This window comes from Pongo pygmaeus, chromosome 13, assembly GCF_028885625.2.
Source record: "Pongo pygmaeus isolate AG05252 chromosome 13, NHGRI_mPonPyg2-v2.0_pri, whole genome shotgun sequence".
NCBI lineage: Eukaryota > Metazoa > Chordata > Mammalia > Primates > Hominidae > Pongo > Pongo pygmaeus.
Window position 1 is genome coordinate 54,967,775 of NC_072386.2, and position 20,899 is coordinate 54,988,673.

General features: G+C 37.3%; 1 protein-coding gene across 1 annotated transcript in view; it reads left to right on the top strand.

Moving 5' to 3' along the window:
• LOC129043472 (histone-arginine methyltransferase CARM1-like) overlaps positions 1-20,899 on the top strand; it is a 322,921-nt gene that overhangs the window by 200,699 nt on the left and 101,323 nt on the right. The window contains 2 exon segments of the mRNA XM_063650130.1: positions 17,585-17,737; positions 17,739-17,763. Of these exon segments, the coding sequence (XP_063506200.1) occupies positions 17,585-17,737; positions 17,739-17,763 (178 nt within the window).

Consider the following 20,899-nt stretch of genomic DNA (forward strand, 5'->3'; position numbering starts at 1 on the left):
TACCAGGGGTTAGAACTTCAGCATATGAATTTGGGGAACTGCAATTCAACCCATACTGACCTGCCACTCTCCCCTTACCCTGACTGGTGGCCTGGGTACTGGTGGACTGGTTCCCTTCACCTGCCCTAACTGCCTCATGCAGGGCAGGCTTGGCTGACCCAGGCTCCGTGGAACCCAAGAGAAGAACTGAAAGGTGTTGCCCCCAAAAAAGCCAACAGACAAAGCCAAGAAGCCTTCCAAAGCAGGAGGTAAGAAACTTGGCAAGCTGGAGAGGGTCCTCAGGTGGTAACACTTAGCTGGAAAGGGGCTGCCAGAGGGAGGAAGAGGGAGAAGGTTAAATCCAAATGACAAAAGAGGGCAGTCTGGGTCAGCACCAGAGCTGGCAGGCTCCAGTCCCTGGCTGCTTTCTAGATGTTTGTGGCAGCAAAACACTAAGATCACATGGACACAAAGGAGGAAACAGCAGACACCAAGGCCTGTGTGTGGGTGAAGGCTGGGAGGAGGGAGAAGATCAAAAACTACCTATTGGATACTGTGTTCGCTTGCTGGGTGATGAAATAATCTGTACACCAAACTCCCACCACACACAGTTTACCTATGTAACAAGCCTGCACATGTACCCTGAACCTAAAATAAACGTTTTTGTAAAAAGAGAACCTGAGAGAGAATAGGCATTAACCCAGCCTTACACAATATATTCAAAATCTGGGCATTCCCATCTTTGCCTTGCTGTCTCTAGCTCGTCATTCTGTAACGTTACACACTTTGCTTTCTCTGTTCAACCTTCTTTCTGCCCATAGTTACCGAGTGAGCTCGTCATCCTTCCAGATTTTACTAACACGTCACTTCTGGTATAAGGGTTTCTTGACTCCATATATTGTAGTTGTTAAGAGATCCAACTAAATTTTCATGAGACTAGAGACATGGCTTTGCACTTTGAATCCACACATTTGTAAATTCTCAACAAATGTTTATTCAATGAATGTTTTCAATTGGGAAGATTAAAATCTTTGAACTCAGTTTATGTGCTCCTTCCTGTGTCTCCCGTCTTCTGCTTTATATGTAGGGAAGTGCTTGTTATAATACATAGGTCGATGCCTTCAGCAGTGTGAGCAGTTTAATGATTGCGAAGGCAGATTCTGGCACCTCATTGCTTGAACTTGAATATTGACTTCACTGTTTCTTGGCTTGGTGAGCGTTTCAGTTTGCTAGGGCTGCCGTAAGAAAGTAGTACAGACTGAGTGGCTTCAAGAGACATTTATTGTCTCACAGTTCAGGAGGTGAGAAGTCCAAGACTTAAGGGGTCAGCAGGTTGGTTCCCTCTGAGGACTGTGATGGAGAATCCGTTCCAGGCCTCCCTCCGAGCTACTGGAAGATTGCTGGAATCTTTGGCATTCCTCGGCTTCTGCTGTATCACACTGAACCCTGCCTTCGTCTTCACATGACGGCACTCGCCGTGTGTGTAGCTATCTCCAAGTTTCCGCTTTTTCTAAAGACAAAAGGTATATTGTATTAGGGGCCCACCAGACCCCAGTACAACTTAACTAATTACATATACAACAACCCTAAATTCAGATAAGGTCACATTCTACAGTCCTGGGGGTTAGGACTTCAACATATGAATTTTGGGGGAACACAATTCAACCCAGTAACGGTGACCTTTGACACACTGCCTAGTTTCAGTTCCCATATTAGTAAAATAGAATAATAATATATCCTACCTTATGAGGTTGTTGAGCAATTAAGTGAATTAATATATATAAAGCGCTTAAGACAGTACAAGGCACAAGTAAGCCCTACTTGGCATTAGCTGTTATTTCTGATGTGTATATGTCTGTCTATTCCACTAACCTATCGTAGGTAGAGACTATGCTTGGTCCTACGTACAATGGTATTGCATCACATATAGTACAACACATAGCAGAGCACTTTGTGCCTGATACACAATCTTTGATTAAATATAAGGCAGAGATAGTTCAGAGTGATACTGGGGCAGGAACTGAAAGTCTGTCTGCATGTATGAGACAGTATATTTGGTATATTAGGCTTTGTCATCCCATTTATATAGTTAGATCTCAAAGGCTTCCCCTCGGAGGAATTTGAAACTACTCCCCTTTCTTGGTCTCTCCCTGAAGTTTCCTTGCTTTCTTAAAAATGTGTAGGGAATTTGGTATTACATACACAAATGCTGTTTTGTCTTCAGGTATAGAGAGGTAATTCAGCTTGAGCGTCTTACCTTTAGTTATTGGCATAATTGAATGTGGCAGTTATGTGGTTCTTTCTCAATTATGATATTATCAGTGCAAGGCAGGATAAAGAAGGGAAGAGCAATGTGATATTTCTTCCTCAGAGGCCTGGGTGGGCCATCTGGCAATCTTTAAATCTGGGTGCCAGATTGAATAACATGCTTTGGGTGACTTTTTAAATGCATTATTCAGGGGAGATGTTGTTTTAACCTCTACACTTCACACAGCTTTCTAGCTGATGGAAATCTTTTCTCCCCTTTGTTTGAAAATTACATGGAATGTAGCCCAGTAAAGACTAACAAATCAGCAGGAGAATTCCTCAGCTGGTCTGAATAGTACCTAATGATGGAAAAGGTGGTTGAATCAAGCTACCTAAAGCAAGAGCAAGGAAACGATGTGCAATTGTTCATTCCCCAAATATATGAGACACAGTCTGTTTCCTGATTCGGCAACTCCTCTTGTTCCAAAAATAGGGGAGGTCATCATGTGGGAGTCCAAGTGGTGGAATGAGAAAATAGCTGCACGGGGCACAGTGGGTTTGGCTTCTAGCCTTGACCGGATTGCTCATTGGTTTCTTGAAATCAATAAGATGTATCACTTCTCTAGGTGTCAGTTTTCCTTTTTGTACAATGCGATTGTTGAACTATGACTGCAATCTTTGAGGTCCTGCCTCTGCTTTTACTTCCTCTATAACATTGTGCAAACCTATAGATTCTCAGTCTTCTGTCTCCAGGGTAAATACTTTTACTCTAGTTTCTGACAGCCCACCACTTAATTACTCTCTTGAAGCTCAGTGCCAATATCTGTGTTTTCTATATTTTACTGTCTCAAACGGAACTCGAGGTTTGAATGAGACTCTGATCTTGCTTTACAAGTAAATGAAACAAAGGACAGGTGGGGTCAACCCTATTTCTTAATTCTGAGAAATTGTCTTAATGACTCTGGAAAGAAGCATTTCCACATGAAAGATGGAAGACTACTCATCATCATTATGCATGTGTGCTTTTTGTGAGGTCTTGGCATGAAACAGAAACTGATAGAAGGAAATATAAAAAGTGAAAAGCATGCCTGGACCTTCCCTTTAACTTAAGGCATCCTAGCCGGAAGGCTAAGGTCACTGATAACTGACTGAAACAGAAGAAGGGACTGTCAGAAATATATCAGCTGCTCACTTTTCAAGTACAGATCTTGTTTAAATGCTTTGAGGTGGTAACAAGTCAGTTAAGGGACTAACTGGCTAGTGATGAAATGATCTTTGGCACACTTAACCAAGACAATGTGTTTTGATTATCTTGGAAGAAAGATGCTTTGTAAGGGTGCAGTGATCTGGGTCACTCTACCCAAATCATCACCAAATATTTCTCTGAAGCAAGAGGGGATATGGATGTGGAGGAAGTTCTGAAACCTCCAGTCTTGCTGAACAATCCCTGTAACACAAGTGGGGTGGCATGGAGAAGGAGGACGAACGCATGCCAAGATCCAGATTCTAAAAGCCCATGATTTTTGAGACTTGTAGTAAGTGTATTTTCATTCAGACCTAGTTTCTTATTAGAGCCTTGCTGCCCTAGTGTGTTTATTCTATTAATCCTAATGATATTTACTTCATAATGGAGTTCCACGTGAGTTAACCCTTCCTTAGGTGGGTTTTCTCTTATCGTGAATATTTCCATCCATTCATAGCACTACTTGCTTGACCTTTCAGAAAAACGATTTTTTCATGAGCAGCTTTCTTATACTAGGTACTCTTTTTCTTAAGAAGGGCCTAGAGAAAAAAAATTCAGAATGCCTTAGTTATGTTTTTGTGATAGATACATTTTATCAGCCCTTACTGTGGAGGAGCAATTCGATTTATTTAGCTGTGGCCTCCTCAGAGCTTCATAGAACTGGTGGCAGATTGGACTTCTAGATATTCATGTCACTGGTGGCCATTAAAGCCAGGGATGGGCTAATTAGCTGAATTGTACATTTGAGGAGAAATCATTTAAGAAGATGAAACATGTGAGGTTTGATAAAAACCAAAGACAGTTTTTATACTTACATAACATTTGATGGAAAATAAAATCCAGATAATCCCAATTTCTTCATATTTAAATTGTCAAAATATTGCTTTGTCAGAATTGTTTCATAGACATACAGTTTTTTTTTCCAACAAAGCTCCTCACTTTGTTTGGTCCTATCACCAGTAATTTATTATTTGTATAAAAGTTTGAAACCAGCAGGGTCAAACATATAATTTAGCAGTCATTTATATTATCAAAATTCCAACTTCAACTAGTCCTTTGGTAAAAATTTTATATTCACATTAGCTTTAAAAAAAACCCAGCTGAGTCAAGAGCTTTGTAAAGTGACCCATTGCTATAAAGAAACTGAGTAACCTTAACAGAATTGATTTGAATTTCAGTTTTCCTATCTAAAAAATGCAGATAATAATAATGCATCTCCCATAGTGTTGTGGGGTAGACATGAGATAATTAAGGGAACACATTTTGTGAAAGGTAAAAATCTGATATTATCATTGATTTTTAACCAAAAGTAAATCTACCAACTATGATTATATAACTAAACTCTAATATTATTGATTTTCTCAAAAGCAAAGCCACTAAAATATCATGTAACTGTAAAATCGCATAACCTAACTATAACTCTAGTTATATAATTATATAATTACATACTGATTTATCTGCCCAGAGGAGGCAAATCAGAAATTTTTTTAGGTATTAATATTTAGCATTTCTCTAAACTCCATAGTTATACTGGTTACTCACAGTCCTCTACCCCTTGAAAATTGCTCTTGGGTGGAAAAAAATCTCCAGTGGGGAAATTTACACATTTGTGTCAAAGGGGGCTGTAGGTAGAATAGACTCTCCGCTCTTTAAGACAAAGTTCTCTAGCACTGCACGTTCTCTTGAAGCCCTCAGGTAACACAGCTATAGATGGCAAAAGGGTAGAAATTGGGGCATGTGTGGGGGCTCACACCTGTAATCCCAAAAACTTTGGGAGACCAAGGCAGGAAGATTGCTTCAGTACAGGAGTTTGAGACCAGTCCAGACAACATGGCAAGACCCCATCTCTACAAAAAATACAAAAATTAGCCTGGTGTAGTGGTGTGTGCCTGTAATCCCAGCCACTTGGGAGGCTGAGGCAGGAAGATGGCTTGAGCCCCAGGAGGTCAAGGCTGCAGTGAGCTGTGACTGTGCCACTGCACTCCAGCCTGGGTGATAGAGTGAGTCCATGTCTCCAAAAAAAAAAAAAAAAAAAAAAAGTTGGTCTGAGTTCTGAGTTCTCAGACCATATGGTTCTGTTATGACTATCATGGGTAAGAGGCTCCTTTGGTTAAATAAGACACCCAGCATCTGTCCATTGGTTCAGCTGTATCTAACAGAAAACCCAAATTAACACTGGCTTAAATGCACAAGGACTTTTTTTTTAATCTCTTGTAAAAGAAATCTGTAGGAGGGAGCCTAAGGCAATGTGGCAGCCCCACAAAATTCATAGAGCCCTAGCTTCCTGTTATGTTATCCTGGTGTACGGTATATGGCTTATCTGAAGGTCAGTCACCTCAAGGTTCAAGATGGCTCTTGGAACTTCAGTCAACGAATTCGTGTTCTGGAAAATAGGATAAAGAAAGGGAGGACCCAAAAATGTCTTCCCTTAGCTTTTCTTCCTCCTTTTAAGTAACCTTCCTGGAAGTCCCTCCCAACAATGTATGCGATCTTGAAGGCCAGAACTGACTAAATAGACATACTTAGCTGCAGAGGAGGCTAGGAATGTAATATTTTAGTTAATGCATTGTTGCCCCCAGTAATATAGGCATTTTATTAATAAGATAAAAGGCAAGAATGGGTGTTGGATGGGCAACTAGTAGCAGCTGCCACACCAGGTATAAATTATTTTGGACTCTGGGTAAAGTGTAGAAAGGAGAACCTATGGTCAAGGAGAATTTCTGCCAGTGGCTTGACCAACAGTTTACGTCCACACTCTCGTTTCTGCTGGAAACTGATCACTAATAAACTGGCTCGCCTACCATAGGAAAAAAGAAGGAGTAATAGCCCATATCTATTGTGTGCTTACTATTTGACAAGCAAGACGTAATCATTTTGCATGCATTATTTCATTAAAGCCTCAGGTCAAGCCATAAAGTAGGTACTAGAACTATTCCTATTTTACATATATGGGAACTGAGGCTCTGTGGTTAATTAACTTGACCAAGATTACTAGGAAGTGTGGAAGTAGAGACTTGAACTCAGGTTCTTTGGTCTTAGAAGCAAGTGCTCTACCACTGCACTGTGCTATATCACACACACACACACAAATAAAAAAAAGGGAAAAGGAAGAAGAGTTATAAAGAGGTAACAGAATAAATTAAATCCCTGAACTAAAATGAAAAATTGTATATTAAAATGCTGAAAGTTAATTTTTAAAAAGGTAAAATGATGACTCTTATACAAACATAAAATTAACATGTGTCAAATATTTTAATTAACTGAGTGACCCAATAGGATGTCAAACATGTTCAAAAGAGAATTCAATGAAATGCAGATACATAGGCAATGAGGAATGCTGGAAAGAATTTTCAGATAGATACAAGACTGGTCTATTCATTGGGCAATAATCAATTGCATTCCACCAGGCACACTTTCTTTCCATTTCTAAGGATGAGAATGGCTTTCTATTATCGATTTTACATACAGAGTAAAGGAACTAAAAGATAAAAATAACCTGGAAAGGTGTGCTAGGAAGGACACTCAGTAACTTTTTGTCTAGTTCAAAGTTTTTCATAATTTATAAGTTTTTCTAGTGTACCTAGATTATCTTCTCCCCATTGCCTGATATACCAGTGTTTAGGGGGATGTAAAGAATATCTCAGAGATTTCTTTTTCCTACCTACCCTCCAATTTATCCACTACTAGATGTCCAGCAGAGAGAGGGAAGGTCAAAGAATGATCTTTTCTCTTTGAACTGGCCTAGTGTGTTGGTAATAACTTTCCAAACTAAGATGGAAAATTGGATTCCAGTGGCTGTCATGTCATCTTTCATGAAGTAATTAGCAAATGTATGTTGGATGCCTTCAATGTGCCAGCGACTCTGCTAGATGGACAAAGTAGGCATGGTTCCTGCTGTCAGATACTTACAGTATACAGGGGAAAACTTACCTTCCAATAGAGGGCAAATATGCTGTCCAATATAACCTACAAATGTGCACTCCACCCAACCCTGTGAATTGCTTCTATGCACATTACGTATTTTTTAGGGCTTACATTATAACTTGTTCAAAACATCTTTCCAAGCCTGGACAGCTTGTCTGCCTTCTTATTCTTCCCCAATTGTTGAGCAGTTTGTAGCATCATCAGAGGAAAAACACTATTGCATTAAAATTGCCAGTGTGGTTTTTTGCTGACAGCCAAACTACGGGTTTGGCAGCATTTCCCTCTTAAAAGCTTCACATGACTTCCTTCTGTCACCTTTAGAGTTTCTGCAGTGATAAAGAGGCATCAACTTACTCAGTACAGGGAAGCCTTCTGGACTCCTCAAATTCTGCTCTTAAATCAGCTCAAAGACAAACAGGGAGGGATGTTTCTGTCTTTGCCTCTCTTGCCCTCCCTTCCACTCTCTCATCTGTCATCCTCTGTCTGTGTGTTGTCCTCATTGCCCTGCCTACTAGTTCTCATTTGCAAAGTTTTGTTTTTGTTTTCGTTTTTGTTTTTACACTCAGATCTCAGGCTGCTTCCTCCAGGGATTCCTTTACTCTTTCTTGGCAGCAGATTTCGGAGGGCCCTGCCTTCTGCACACCGATAATTAAGAACCAGTGGGCCAAGAGGCATCTTGCACAGTGCTGAGCAATTCCCCTGAATTCCAGGCAGAAGGCAAGTGTACACTGAGGGAGAGAAAGGAAAGAGAGAGACAATGACCACAACCACATCTATTACTTCCTTCGACCTTTCTCAGAAAGGAGCCAAGCCATAATGTTACTGTTGCCAGTTAATAGTCATGAGCTCAACTGATGTAAACACTGATGATAGTCACTTTCCTTCAAGTCTGCCACTGCCTATAGTATTTCCTTGTTTGGAACACTGACCTCTCTAGGACTCAGTTTCCTGATTTATAAAATGACAACATCGGAACAGGTAGTTAGCAAAGAGCTTCAGCTTAAGCATTCTGATTAACTAAAATAAAGCTGTTGAGTTTTTTAACAGTGAAGTTAATGTTGCTTTTTATAAATGTTCAAGCAGATGTTCGGAATTGCCTATTAAGGAGTGGGATTTGAAATGAGAGAATAAAAGGATTGGTTAGGTATTCTGTTGTTTGGGGAGCTTCTGACTTTTTTCTTTCAAATGAAAGTAAACACCTGTACATGGAGAAGAGAATCAAACAACATAGGAAGGTCTAAAATTTCAAAATAAATAGTCTCCCACCTACCCCACTCCTGCCTGTCCACATTCTCCAGTGTTAACCATTCTGAGCTTATGTCTTTTTAGTTCTTCCATTGATTACTATGACTTTATGTCATAATGTATGTATTTCTGTTTTCTGAATTCCCAACTTTGGATATATTGTTGACTCCCAAAAGAGAAACTTCCCTCTTCTGGTGTGACTCCCAATTTTGTTTGGTTATATTATTTCTAGGTTGTCAAGATATGGAATACATCACTGTCTTTGATGCTTTGTCTATAGATTGCTTCTGAAAATCTAAGCCCCTAAAAAGTCAAATTAAGTATAATGATTATATAAATACTCTTCACTATGGAACGAAGTTGATTCCTTGGACCCATAGAAAAGGAAATGTGACCCTTTGTCACTGAACTCTTGCCACTCCAAGAGGAATGTTCTAGGGCTGGGCGCAGTGGCTCACGCCTGTAATCCCAGCACTTTGGGAGGCTGAGGCAGGTGGGTCACCTGAGGTCAGGAGTTCGAGACTAGCCTGGCCAACAAGATGAAACCCCATCTCTACTAAAAATATAAAAATTAGCTGGCTTTGGTGATGCAGGCCTGTTACACAACTACTCGGAGGCTGAGGCAGGAGAATCGCTTGAAACCAGGAGGTAGAGGCTGCAGTAAGCCGATATTGCGCCACTGCACTCCAGCCTGGGTGACAGAGTGGGACTCTCAAGAAAAAAGAAAAAAATGTTAAAAAATGTTCTGTGTATCAAAAACAGATAAACCTTTTCCCTGTCAGATTGCGTCCCTTCTTTCCCTTCGTAGTCTGGTTGCCACTGTTTCTTTTATATTTCTCTTTTCCTTATATTTTTCCTTGTATGTTGTCATTTGTCATATATGATTTTAAAATCTTTGAGGTTTTTCATGTGTGAAAATGTTTTATATTCCTTTATGATTTACAAATTTTTGACTGGGTATAGAATTCAAGCCTCAAAATCATTTTCCTTCAGAAGTTGCTTCATTATCTGCTAATATCCTGAGATGCTGATGAGATTTCTGGGATTAGTGTGATTTTTGTTCACCCAAAGCTTAGTGTAACTTTCTTTTAACATGTAAGATTTAAGGACTTTTCTCTTTATCTCTAGGGTTGTCCTGTTTTGCCATGATGTATTTAGATGTGGACTAAGGAACTTTATCCTCTCTGCTTCATATTTAGTGGGCCCTTCCCATTTAAAGACGAGTATCTTTCTTGATTTCTGGGAATTGTTTAATATTATTTATTTATCTATTATGTACATGTCAACTTGACTGTTTCTTTTACGGTTTTGGTTGCTACATTCTCAGATTTTCTCAAATTTACCTTCTCTATTAGTATCTTAGCCTTAAGCTTTGACAATTCACCAAATAAGAGTTTTGTTCACAGGACTGAAACTTTAGGTGGTGCTGTTTGATAGTTTTCTTCTTTCAGAGTCTGAAACTAGACTCTAAAGTTACCCCAAGCTCTACTCTGTTAATGTTTCTGGCTTCAGTATCCTAAGATCTCTTCTAAGGCATTTCATCAAAAGACAGTGCCAAGAGCTTTAGCCAGGGGACAAAACCCAGTGATATCAGCCTCACATACTCCAAAGACCCAAGGCGAGGGAAGTGGAACATGCTACCCCCAATGATAGTCCTGAGGGTTTCTTCTGCTCCTGGAATTTGATGATTCAAAATTTGCATTTTCCTCCCAAATTCCTTTACAGGGAATCTTTCTTAGCTCTGATATTTAGGAGTTCAGAATAATACGTTCTGGTTTTTTCCATCAATCCAATTCAGTCTGCTTTCTGTCTTTTAGAGTTCCCTCAAAATTTCTCCTCCTATGCCTGCTTTTTAAATATACATGTATATTAAGGTTTTCTTCTGATTTATAACATTTCCTACATTGCTGGGCAATATAAGAAAAGAGAGGAGGTAGATACATTTGCTTAGACCTCTGCTTTTACTAATATTTTTTAAAGAAAAATAAATTTGCTATTTCCATAAAATAATATCTTATTATAAAGAAAGTAAGCAATTCAGAAATTTAATAAAGAAGAAATGTAAACCAACCATAATAATCAATATTGTGTGAACAGCACTGCAGACATTTCTAATGCAAATATAGAGAAGAACAGATAGAGAAAAGTACTTGTAGGAAATTTAACCGAAGGAAAAGAAACTGAGATAAAAGAAGAGAAATTGCTAAACTTTAAATAAATGCTTCTTCACCATAAAAGAAATCACTTTGTAAAGGATTCCTCTAAAGTTATGGAAAACATTAGGAAATTTGAATTATTTTTTCTACTTTATGATAAAAATGTTATTTTCTATGAAAGAGATGAAGTCATGAACACTCTCATATCTTTCCCTTCCTCCTCTCCCTTTTGTTAGCTGTATATCGTTTTTATATTGTCAAAGTGTAAGGTAATTCCCATTGAAATATGACCAAATATAACAAAACTCCATGTAATTGTTTAGTATTTGTTCTGTAATTTGATGGGTTAATTTATAACCATTGGTTTTTAAATTATAGCTTCTTTATTACTAATTTCTTTAGATTCATCTCTTATTTATGTAGATTTTTTTGCCACTTTGGTTCAGCATTTTTTAAAGGAGGTCTCATATGTGCTACATGTCCTGAGTTCTTTCATGTTGACAATGTCCATTTATTATCTTTATAGGTGAGTAACACCTTCTCTGGATTTAATCTTTTGGCAACACTTTTGTTTTTTCTAAATATTGTAAACGTTGTTTTATTGTCTTCACAGAAGAGGCTAATGACAGCCTGATTTTCTTTCAGTTTTTAGGTGATTTATTTTTCTGCCTGGGTGCTCAAGGAATTAATTCTTTATTCCTTAAACCTAAAATCTTTAGCAGAATATATTTTCATAATGCATAGGAACATTACTGTATGAAATGTTCTTATGACCCTTATGTATTTTGTCTATCGGCAAATTGCTTTTTTATTTTAATAAAACTTTCTTTTAATATATCAAGTTATTTTTCTATTCTATTTTTCTGTCATTCTGAGACATTAACTTTATGCTACCTCATTTTAATCTACATTTTGTCTGTTAATTTCTTGTTACAGAAATCAGTTTGCTTTTTTAAAATCTGCACTCCTTATGATTATCTCAAACTTTTCTATTAACAGCATAGTTTAAAATTTTCAAATATTCATACATACACAGAGGAAGTGAGTCTAAATATAAGGAACAAAGAGTAATAACTGAATGAACTCTCATATCTCTACAACCCAGCCTAAGAACTAGAATAATATTACTATACATTAAAATTCCTATATATGAATACCTCTCCTAGATTCTGTGCTCCTCTGTTTATTCCCCAAAGTTACTAACATCTTAAGTTTTATCTTTAGCTAAGAGTTTTAAAAAATTATAGCCCAATTAATAGTTTACTTTTGAATATGTTTGACCATTTTTGTAAAAGAATTCACACTATATATTCTTCAGCAACCTGTCTTTCTTCTCCTTAAAATTCTGCTTGTGAAATTTATTTATATTAATACATGTGCCTTTAGTTATTTCTTTATCACTGTTAAATACTATTCATAGACAGGGTGTGTGGTTCACGCCTGTAATCCCAACACTTTGGGAGGCTGAGGTGAGAGGATTATTTGAGGCCAGGAGTTCAAGACTAGCCTGAGCAACGTAACAAGACCCCATCTCTAATTTTCAAAAAATAAGTTAAAAATAATATTCGTAGGATGGATACAGTACCATTTATGCATTCATTTCCCTATTAATGACTTCTAGTTTGTTTCAACATTTTATTTTATTATCATCAATATTATATATATTTTATTATATATCATCTAGTACACATGTTCAAATTTTTTCTAGAATGTATGCTTCTGAGGGGTGATATTTCCAAATTATAAGTACATCTTTAACTTGACAATAATGCCAAGTGATTTTCTAAAATAGTTACATATATTTGAACATAATATATTCTCTACCTGGTTGATGGCTATTATTCTGTTATTATGTCACTTTGCTTCTTGATTTGTTTCCTTGAGTCAAATCTTCCTTTTAATCTGAGTTCTCTTGCTTTATCATCTTTTCTTTAAATTCGTGTTTTATTTCATCTATATTCTTTGACTTATGTATTCCTTTGCACTTTCTCATTTGATTTGATCCTTGAAATAACACTGAAGAATAGGTACTATTATGATTCCCATTTTATAGGTAAAGAAATGGACTCTCAGGAAATTATGCATCTTGGCCACAGGCCACAGCTAGTAAATGGAGGATCTAAACTAGCAACCGAGGCCTTCACCTCCAAAATGCTTGCTTTTTTTCATGCTTTGAGACAAACTATAATTAGGTGCTATATTGTGTAATACAACCTCTAAGACTAATTCAGCTTCTAAACTGAACAGGAATAAACAAACAACACATCTATAGTACATGTAACTTATCGAAAACCCTCCTAAATGAGACAAGAACAGCAGCGTACCAGGTGGAATTACTGCCCTGATCTCTCTTGGAACTTACCCTTGTACCTAAAAGGATGAGTTCTGCTGCTACCACCTAAAGTGTGTATGTGTACGTGTATGTGTATGCGTATGTGTATGTGCATGTGTGTGATTTAAGCAGCTGATATAAGTGACAGTACTATTGACACAGACTTTAGAAACCCAATTTAATAACAAGGAAACAGGATTAAAATAAGAATATGATGTGGGTTTGCTTGGCCCTCGATGATGTCTGAGAAGAGCCTTTATTTGGAATATCCCTACATCCTGAGCTCTTAGAAAAAAACCAGGTCACACAGGGTAAACGTGTGCAGCAATTAATTTGGTGGATGGTAGAACCTTGACCTGTGTTAGGGGACTTTTCTAGCACTTGGAGGGGCATAGTGAAGTTCATTTATTCCTGGAAAGGATATCTCTCTTGAGTTACAGTTTTAGAAGAATGGCATATGAAATGACAGGCTACCCAAAGATAATCTATACTGAGAATGTTGTAAACCGAAGATGAGGGGAGGCAGCAAGACTGACTCAAAGAACAGTCATGCATCTAGACTTAGCTGCCCTTCTGTATTAGAGCGATTGCTGGTTGAGTTTATGTCCTATTTTCAAATATCTTTGTCAAGGAATTGTAATCAAACCTAGGATAATCAAATAATTATTTTCATTGTTTCCTAAAGATTGATCTAAGGAGATGCATATATATCCGGTGGGGGAAAAAAACCTGCAAAGTATTCAAATAAGTTTGGGTGTTTTTAATTTAACCAAGCCAAGCGTTTTCTTTTCTGTAGAATTCCTCAAAGCTATTAATATGCTAATGTACTCTGAATTTGTAAGAGGGATATATATTACAAAGAAGTTCTAAGTTATTTGATCATGAAGCCCTTGTATTCATGGACTCCTGGAACATACTTCAAGAAATTTTGCTTTCTTCTAATCATAAAATATTCAAACTAGAACATGTCTCAAAACAACTCCAGTTTTAAACCCTAATTTTACAAGAAGGGAAACTAAAATTTAGAGGCTTTAAGTTACTTCCCCAAGGTCACATAGCTCTTTGGTGATAAAGGTAGAACTAGAATTTTTATCTTCGGATTCCTGATCTTGTGTGAAACTGATCAAAAATGGATTAAGTCACAAGATGCAATGACCTGAAGGCAGGCCTATTTGCTCCCTTCCAGGCATGTGATATGTCCTTCTTTGCCAGTGAGAATAATGAGACCTAAAATTATTTCCTGTGGACCCAAAATTGCACTTCTGACAGCTCATGAAATCCTCTCTCTGAAACCTTATTACATCTCTGCTTTCCCTAAAGATTCAAGAGTCTAGGGATGTCCTCTCTAAATTCTGCATATAAGGCCTACATCACAGATATTCACCTGAATATCTTATTATATTGTGCCCTCCAGCAACACTTAGAGAACAACTCCCCTTCCAGCATCCTGTTCCAAGTTGACAAGTCTGTGGCAAGAGGCAATTTCTTATACTGAGGTTATCTGGACAGCCTCAGACCCCATAAGCAGAATTTAGAGAGGGCTTGAAATATAGAAAAGGGACCACTTTTCTGGTAAGCAGTGGGGCAGTGTATATCAAAAACCCTTACCAGCTTCATACCCTTTAACTTTGAAGGAAATAGCAGAAAGTGTATTTTCAGATTTAATTGCACTAGTATTTGTCAATGCACTATTTTAATAGAAATTTGAAATAACCTGAATATCCAATAATAGGAGATATCAAATAAATAAATCAATATACATCTATTAAATACTATATAGCCAATAAAGTTATGTTATAGAACCACTCATGGAAAGATGTCTAGAACAGAGCTTCCCAACAAATTTGCTAGGTATTAAAATTTTGATGTCCTTTGCCCTCATGGCAGGTAGTCAGGGTCTAGTGTGGCCAGAGTCCCCCACTCAAATGTCTCAAAATGCAAGCAGGCTCTTCTTTCACCCAAGTGTACCATAAAATTATTTGGTTTTAAAAATGTGTGCCATAATGTAAAAATGTTCAGAAAACTGATCTAAAACACATTGCTGGGAAAAAATTATGAAGTATTATTACATTGAGTTTTGAGATATACTCCAATGTCTGATTGAAAACATACCTTGCCTATATCTGGAATACTAGTAATTTTTATGTTTTTGTTTATTTGCATTTCTCTTTTTAAGTAAAAAGTTTTTGTTGTTGACAGAGTCTCACTCTGTCACCTAGGCTGGAGTGCAGTGGCAAGATCTCAGCTCACTACAACGTCCCTCCCCTGAGTTCAAGGGATCCTCCCACCTCAGCCTCCTGAGTAGCTGATTACAGGCGTGCTCCACTACGTCCGACTAACTTTTTTTGTATATTTAGTAGAATCGAGTTTCACCATGTTAGCCAGGCTGGTCTCAAACTCCTGACCTCAAGTGATCTGCCCACCTCAGCTTCCCAAAGTGCTGGGATTATATAGGTGTAAGCCACCACACCTGGCCAAAAGTATTATTTAATAAGAATAATAATAATTTTAATGCTTACATAGCTCTTAATATATTTTATTTGGTTTGATCCTCAAACCTATGAAGTAGTCACTGCCATCATTGTTTTCATTATATAAGTGTCATTTTTTAAGTCCATATTTGAAGCTAGTAGGAACTGGACAAGTTGATGCTGGCAGAAGAAGGTAGAAACAAGATATATCTGAAAGGTAGAAATAAGAAAATATAATAACTAATTACCTGTGGGAACTAAGTACACCTCCAGGACACTGGGGATTGTGGTATTAATGACCAAAACAGAATCGTGGAAATGCAGTATTTTACAAAGGTTTTAAGGGCAAACTCATGGAATGATTCATGTTCAAGAAGCGGCTGAGTTTTGCTGTTTACTTGTTATTTAGGAGCTGCAAAACTCACTGGTGAAAATGTCCAAGTTATTGTTGAAACTCAGCTGAGAGGACGAAACGAAAGATGTAATTTGGATAGTCATTCGCAATGGAGCCACAGTCAGAGCTGTGCAGGAGAATTGATTCTCCTGGGAAGAGTGTAGAGAGAAAAGCAGGACACCAAAAGCTCGAACCTTTAGTCTTTGTCTCTGCAGAACTCCCAGGGGCTTGACTTCCATGTGTGGAATGATGATAGAATAGCATTCCAAGAGTTGTTGGCCATGGATGAATACTGACAATGGATGACATGTTCAAATAGTTTTCTTTATTATTCCTCCATAGATCAGAGATTACTTGATTTTAAAAAACAAAGTAAGAAAGACATTTTGTATGCTCACAGAGGATTTGTTGGTGAGCAGCACCCTAGAAGATAGGATTAATGTGAAAGGTATCCTAGCCATTTGAAGAAGTGATCAGAAATTAAGAAGGTGCCACTGAATTATAACAAGTGCATAGTACATTGCACTTAGGATGGGCAAAGGGATTAAGCTACAAAAATACAAAATGGAAGGACTCTGACAGGCTGTAAATACAATGAGCAAAGATCTACAAGTCTCAGAGAGGAACAACTCTCTGAGTTGTTTATATATTTATTCTGGCAAATATAAGATGTTTACTAGAAAATATGTTTTCAGGCAGTAGAAAGACATAAATATAATAATTCAATCACCCTGTCATATTTGGCATTCAGAAGAAATACATTAGAAACATAATAAATGTATTTCTCTTCAGGGTGCCTCTTTTAGAAGAGTTTAAATTTATTAAATAAAATATCAAGGACATCAAAGAAAATTAATACATGACTATAAAAATGTATTCCTAAAGAAAGGTCAGTAATTATGGTATTTATTTTTGACATCAAAAGACCAAGGAAAAATTTAATAAGGATCAAGATCATTGGCCTGCGTGCAGTGGTTCACACCTGTAATCCCAGCACTTTGGGAGGCTGAGGTGGCAGGATCACTCGAGCTCAGGAGGTTGAGGTTGCAGTGAGCCGTGATCACACCACTGCACTCCAGTCTAGGCTACAAACTGAGACCGTATCTCAAAACCAAGCAAAATAAAAAAGATCATTAATCTGTGAAAGATTATTGTACAGAGTTGTTTGGCATCTCTATTGCAAGTAGAACAATGGGAAATAAACTGAAGCCATGAATTTTTAAAAATCCCCCCAAATATATATGTATATGTATACACACATACACAGACCACACATACTGGCATACATACACATATATGTGTATGTTTGTGTAAAGAGTCTAGAAGAGAATGCATCAAAATATTAATAGTTATTATTTCTATGCAATAGGATTGTAGGTGTTTTATATCTGTATCTTTTCCAAAATTATCTATATTAAGCATGCAATTTTTGTGTAGTAAGACAAATAAGTTATTTTTCTTTAGAAGTGTTTCTAGAAACAAATGTTACTTCTTTCTCCTTCCTGTCACATTCTCAGCCCTTAATCGATAAAACTCATTTTTCATAAGATCCTGAATAACAACAGTTCTGGCACCCCATTTTATCTTTTTCAGATGCTAGTGAAAAATAATCACCTTTCAGACAAGATCATTGTTTTGCCAGGAAAAATTGAAGACATCTCACTTCCTGAGGCTGTAGATGTGATCATTTCCGAACCAATGGGATACATGCTGTTCAATGAACGGATGCTAGAGAGTTATCTTCATTTCCAATAAATGGCTAAAATCAAACGGTAAGTTGGCCCATTCTTGGTTTAAAAAACAGTCTAACTTCTCTGTAAAACTTTGCCACTCTCTTTCCCCTACATCTTGTTCTGTACAGAAAGAAGGAGAGAGCATTTCTATCATACTCAATTATTTGTTTTTCTCATCTCATTCTTCCATAACAAATTAACTCGTCTCCAATCGTAAGAACACAGGTATGCTGCACAGTATTCAACATGGTGTAGAGAGCCAGGTCTGAGTTCTGTGTTTTTTATCCTAGTTCAATCCCTTCATTCCTTAATTAACTTGGGCTAACACTTGACCGTTTGGCTTTGGTTTCCACATCTGTACAATGACATTATTACACACAATCTCTAATGTCTTTTCAAGTGTTGGCCTTCTGTAATTGAGGAACTCTCTGGGGTCTGCTTGTTCTTTTTGATATTTTTTTCCCTACTGTATTTCTCTCTCTGTCTATGATCACTACACATAGTCAAGATAATATTAAATCTAATATGCTTTTTGTGCTTTCCAAGTGACTGCATGTGCTAAACAATTTGAATAAATTATTTTATAAAATCCTTATAAAGTCTGAACGATGAAGGTTTTCAATTTATTTGAGGGGTTAGCCTTGAAGCTAATTTTGCAACCTTCCCCAGTGACATTTGACAATGTCTGGAGACATTTTGGTTGTCATAATGGCAGCAGGGGCTGGGGTACTAGCATCTAGTGAATAGGGGCAAAGATGCTGTGAAGTATCCGTCGATGAACAAGACAGTCCCCTACATCAAAGAATTATCTAGCCCAAAATGTCAATAGTATACGATTGAGATCTGGGGTAGCAGGGGACGTTGTTATCATCCCATTTTATAAAGAGAAAACTGAGACTCAATGAGGAAAAGTAATGTGGCAAGAACAAACATCTAACAATTGGCAGGCCAAGAATTTGAGCCTACATCCGTCTGACACTGAAGCCTACACTCATGACTTCGGCACACACACTAGCTTTCCACTCTTCACCAGAGAAAGTTGGCACATTCCAACAGCAGGCGTTTTCAATTAAAGCATGGAGGATAACTTGCCAATTTTAAGTTGCATCTCATGAGAATTTCAGCTCCTTACCCCAGTTGTATTTACTTAAATTACCAATGTTGTAGCTCCGTACCTTGATATTCAATGAAAATAAAATAGTGAAAAACCATGCAACTCATACATACCAACATGCATATAAGTGAAGTTTGAAGTTCATAATTTCCTACATGCTTCAAACTTCAGAAATAAGCATTAAAAGAAAACTCATGTATAAATAAATAAATAAGCTTAGGCAAAGTATGCCTAATGTCAAGAACTTTATTAGCAATCTTGCTGTAAAACAGCTCAGGATGCTCTTGGAAGCCTTGTGTGTATGCGATAAAATTGAACCGTGGGAGATGAAAGTGAAGGTACAAAGTGGCTTGGATTTCCTCCTCAGTGCCCCCAGGAAGAATTTGTATGTTTTTTTCCTGGACTTTTTCAGATGGTTAGGTGCTTCTGTATGATGAGATTTGTAATGTAGTTAATTAACATGCATCACCTGAGCCCCTCTTAAACTGAGTATTTAGATAATATCTAGGTACCTTTTTTCCCCGGATATTTGAAATGAATATGACATTTTATACTGGGCTATATATCTTTAGGCAAGTAGAAATGAATACTGATTTTATTGGCTTTCTAGGCTGTGTATTCCTCAGGGAAGAGTGATTGATTTTTTTCTAATTATTTATATATTCCATCAAAATAAGACATAGTTTAAAACATCAATTAATAATAAAAAGGCTTATAATGAAAAATAGTAGCCTTCTGCTGCACCTCTTTCTATCGTCAGACTGCTCCCCAAAGGCAACCGCTTTCAACTCTGTCTGTTGTTTCTTCTATTATTTACCTACATATTCCTATCTAAGATGATTACATTGCTATTCTCGTCACTCTCTGCTTGAGAATTTAGCTTTCCTGAATGGCAGCTCCTTCCTTCCTGATGCACCTACCCCACCCCCATCCTCTCCATATATTTAGATAGGTCCTCAGTTCCTTTATCACACCCCATGGGGCCAGATATGTTTCAGAATTCAGAACCTGAAGGACTTTCGAAAGTTAATGTCACATACCATGTATTACTTAATTCTCCCCAGTGGGATCTGAGGCAACACTCTGTAATGAAACACATTATATTGCTGCAACAAAACGTAAGAATATTGATACAAAGTGGAATAAATAAAGACTACAAATAAACTGTCATGTCAGTTCAGATCATGTTTTGCCATGAAATGATGCTGCTGCAAACTTATAAAAATCTGTTGCTTTTCAGATCTCAGAATTTAGCATAAAGAAATATAGGCCTAGATCATTATTTGGTTAAATTAAGAATCAGCGTTTCCAGTGTTATGATGTAATGTAACTGTTGTTGAAAGCTGAGTCAGATAGTATAGTAGATGCTCTATGCTTATGTATGTTTTCACATATAATCTTTTGTTTTTCCTGGAGTTAATTGTCTTGGTTTCTTTCATTAGCTTAGCTTTTATATATTCATGGCTAAATGTTTCTACGCTCCAGTAGATCTGACAGATGCCTATCAATATGTGTTCCTCTGTTGCTTCCCTCTATTCAGTAGTCCTCTGGCCTTCCCTAGCAACATGAACTGGGTGTTCTCTAGCCCCATTGCATGACTGTCATACATTGACTTTCCATCATCATCCTTCTTGTCTTCCTCTTTTTTGGTTTACGACATCATTTCAGCAAAGGATATTCTCTACCAGCTTCTGCAGAAAAGGAGCTTGAGAAGTTACTTTTTATTGAGCCCTTTTATTATTATTTGGTCAAGAATTTAACTTAAAAACAATTTTTACTCAATATTTTTAAAGCTTGGTGTTTTGGTTTTTGTGTTTTGTTTCTCTCTGCAAATCTTGCTATTGAGAAGTCCAATGCCATTCTGACTCCTGCTCCTTTAGAGTAACAAAGTTTTCCCCTCTAGATGCTTTTAGTATCTTCTCTTTATTTCTAGTGTTCTAATGAGAATCTTTTTTAAGTTCTTGTGCTGGAAATTCAGTGAACAAGTTTAATCAGGAGACTGATTTTCTTCTGCTCTCAGAATTTTCAAAATATTTTACATTTGATTTTCTCCCCTCCATT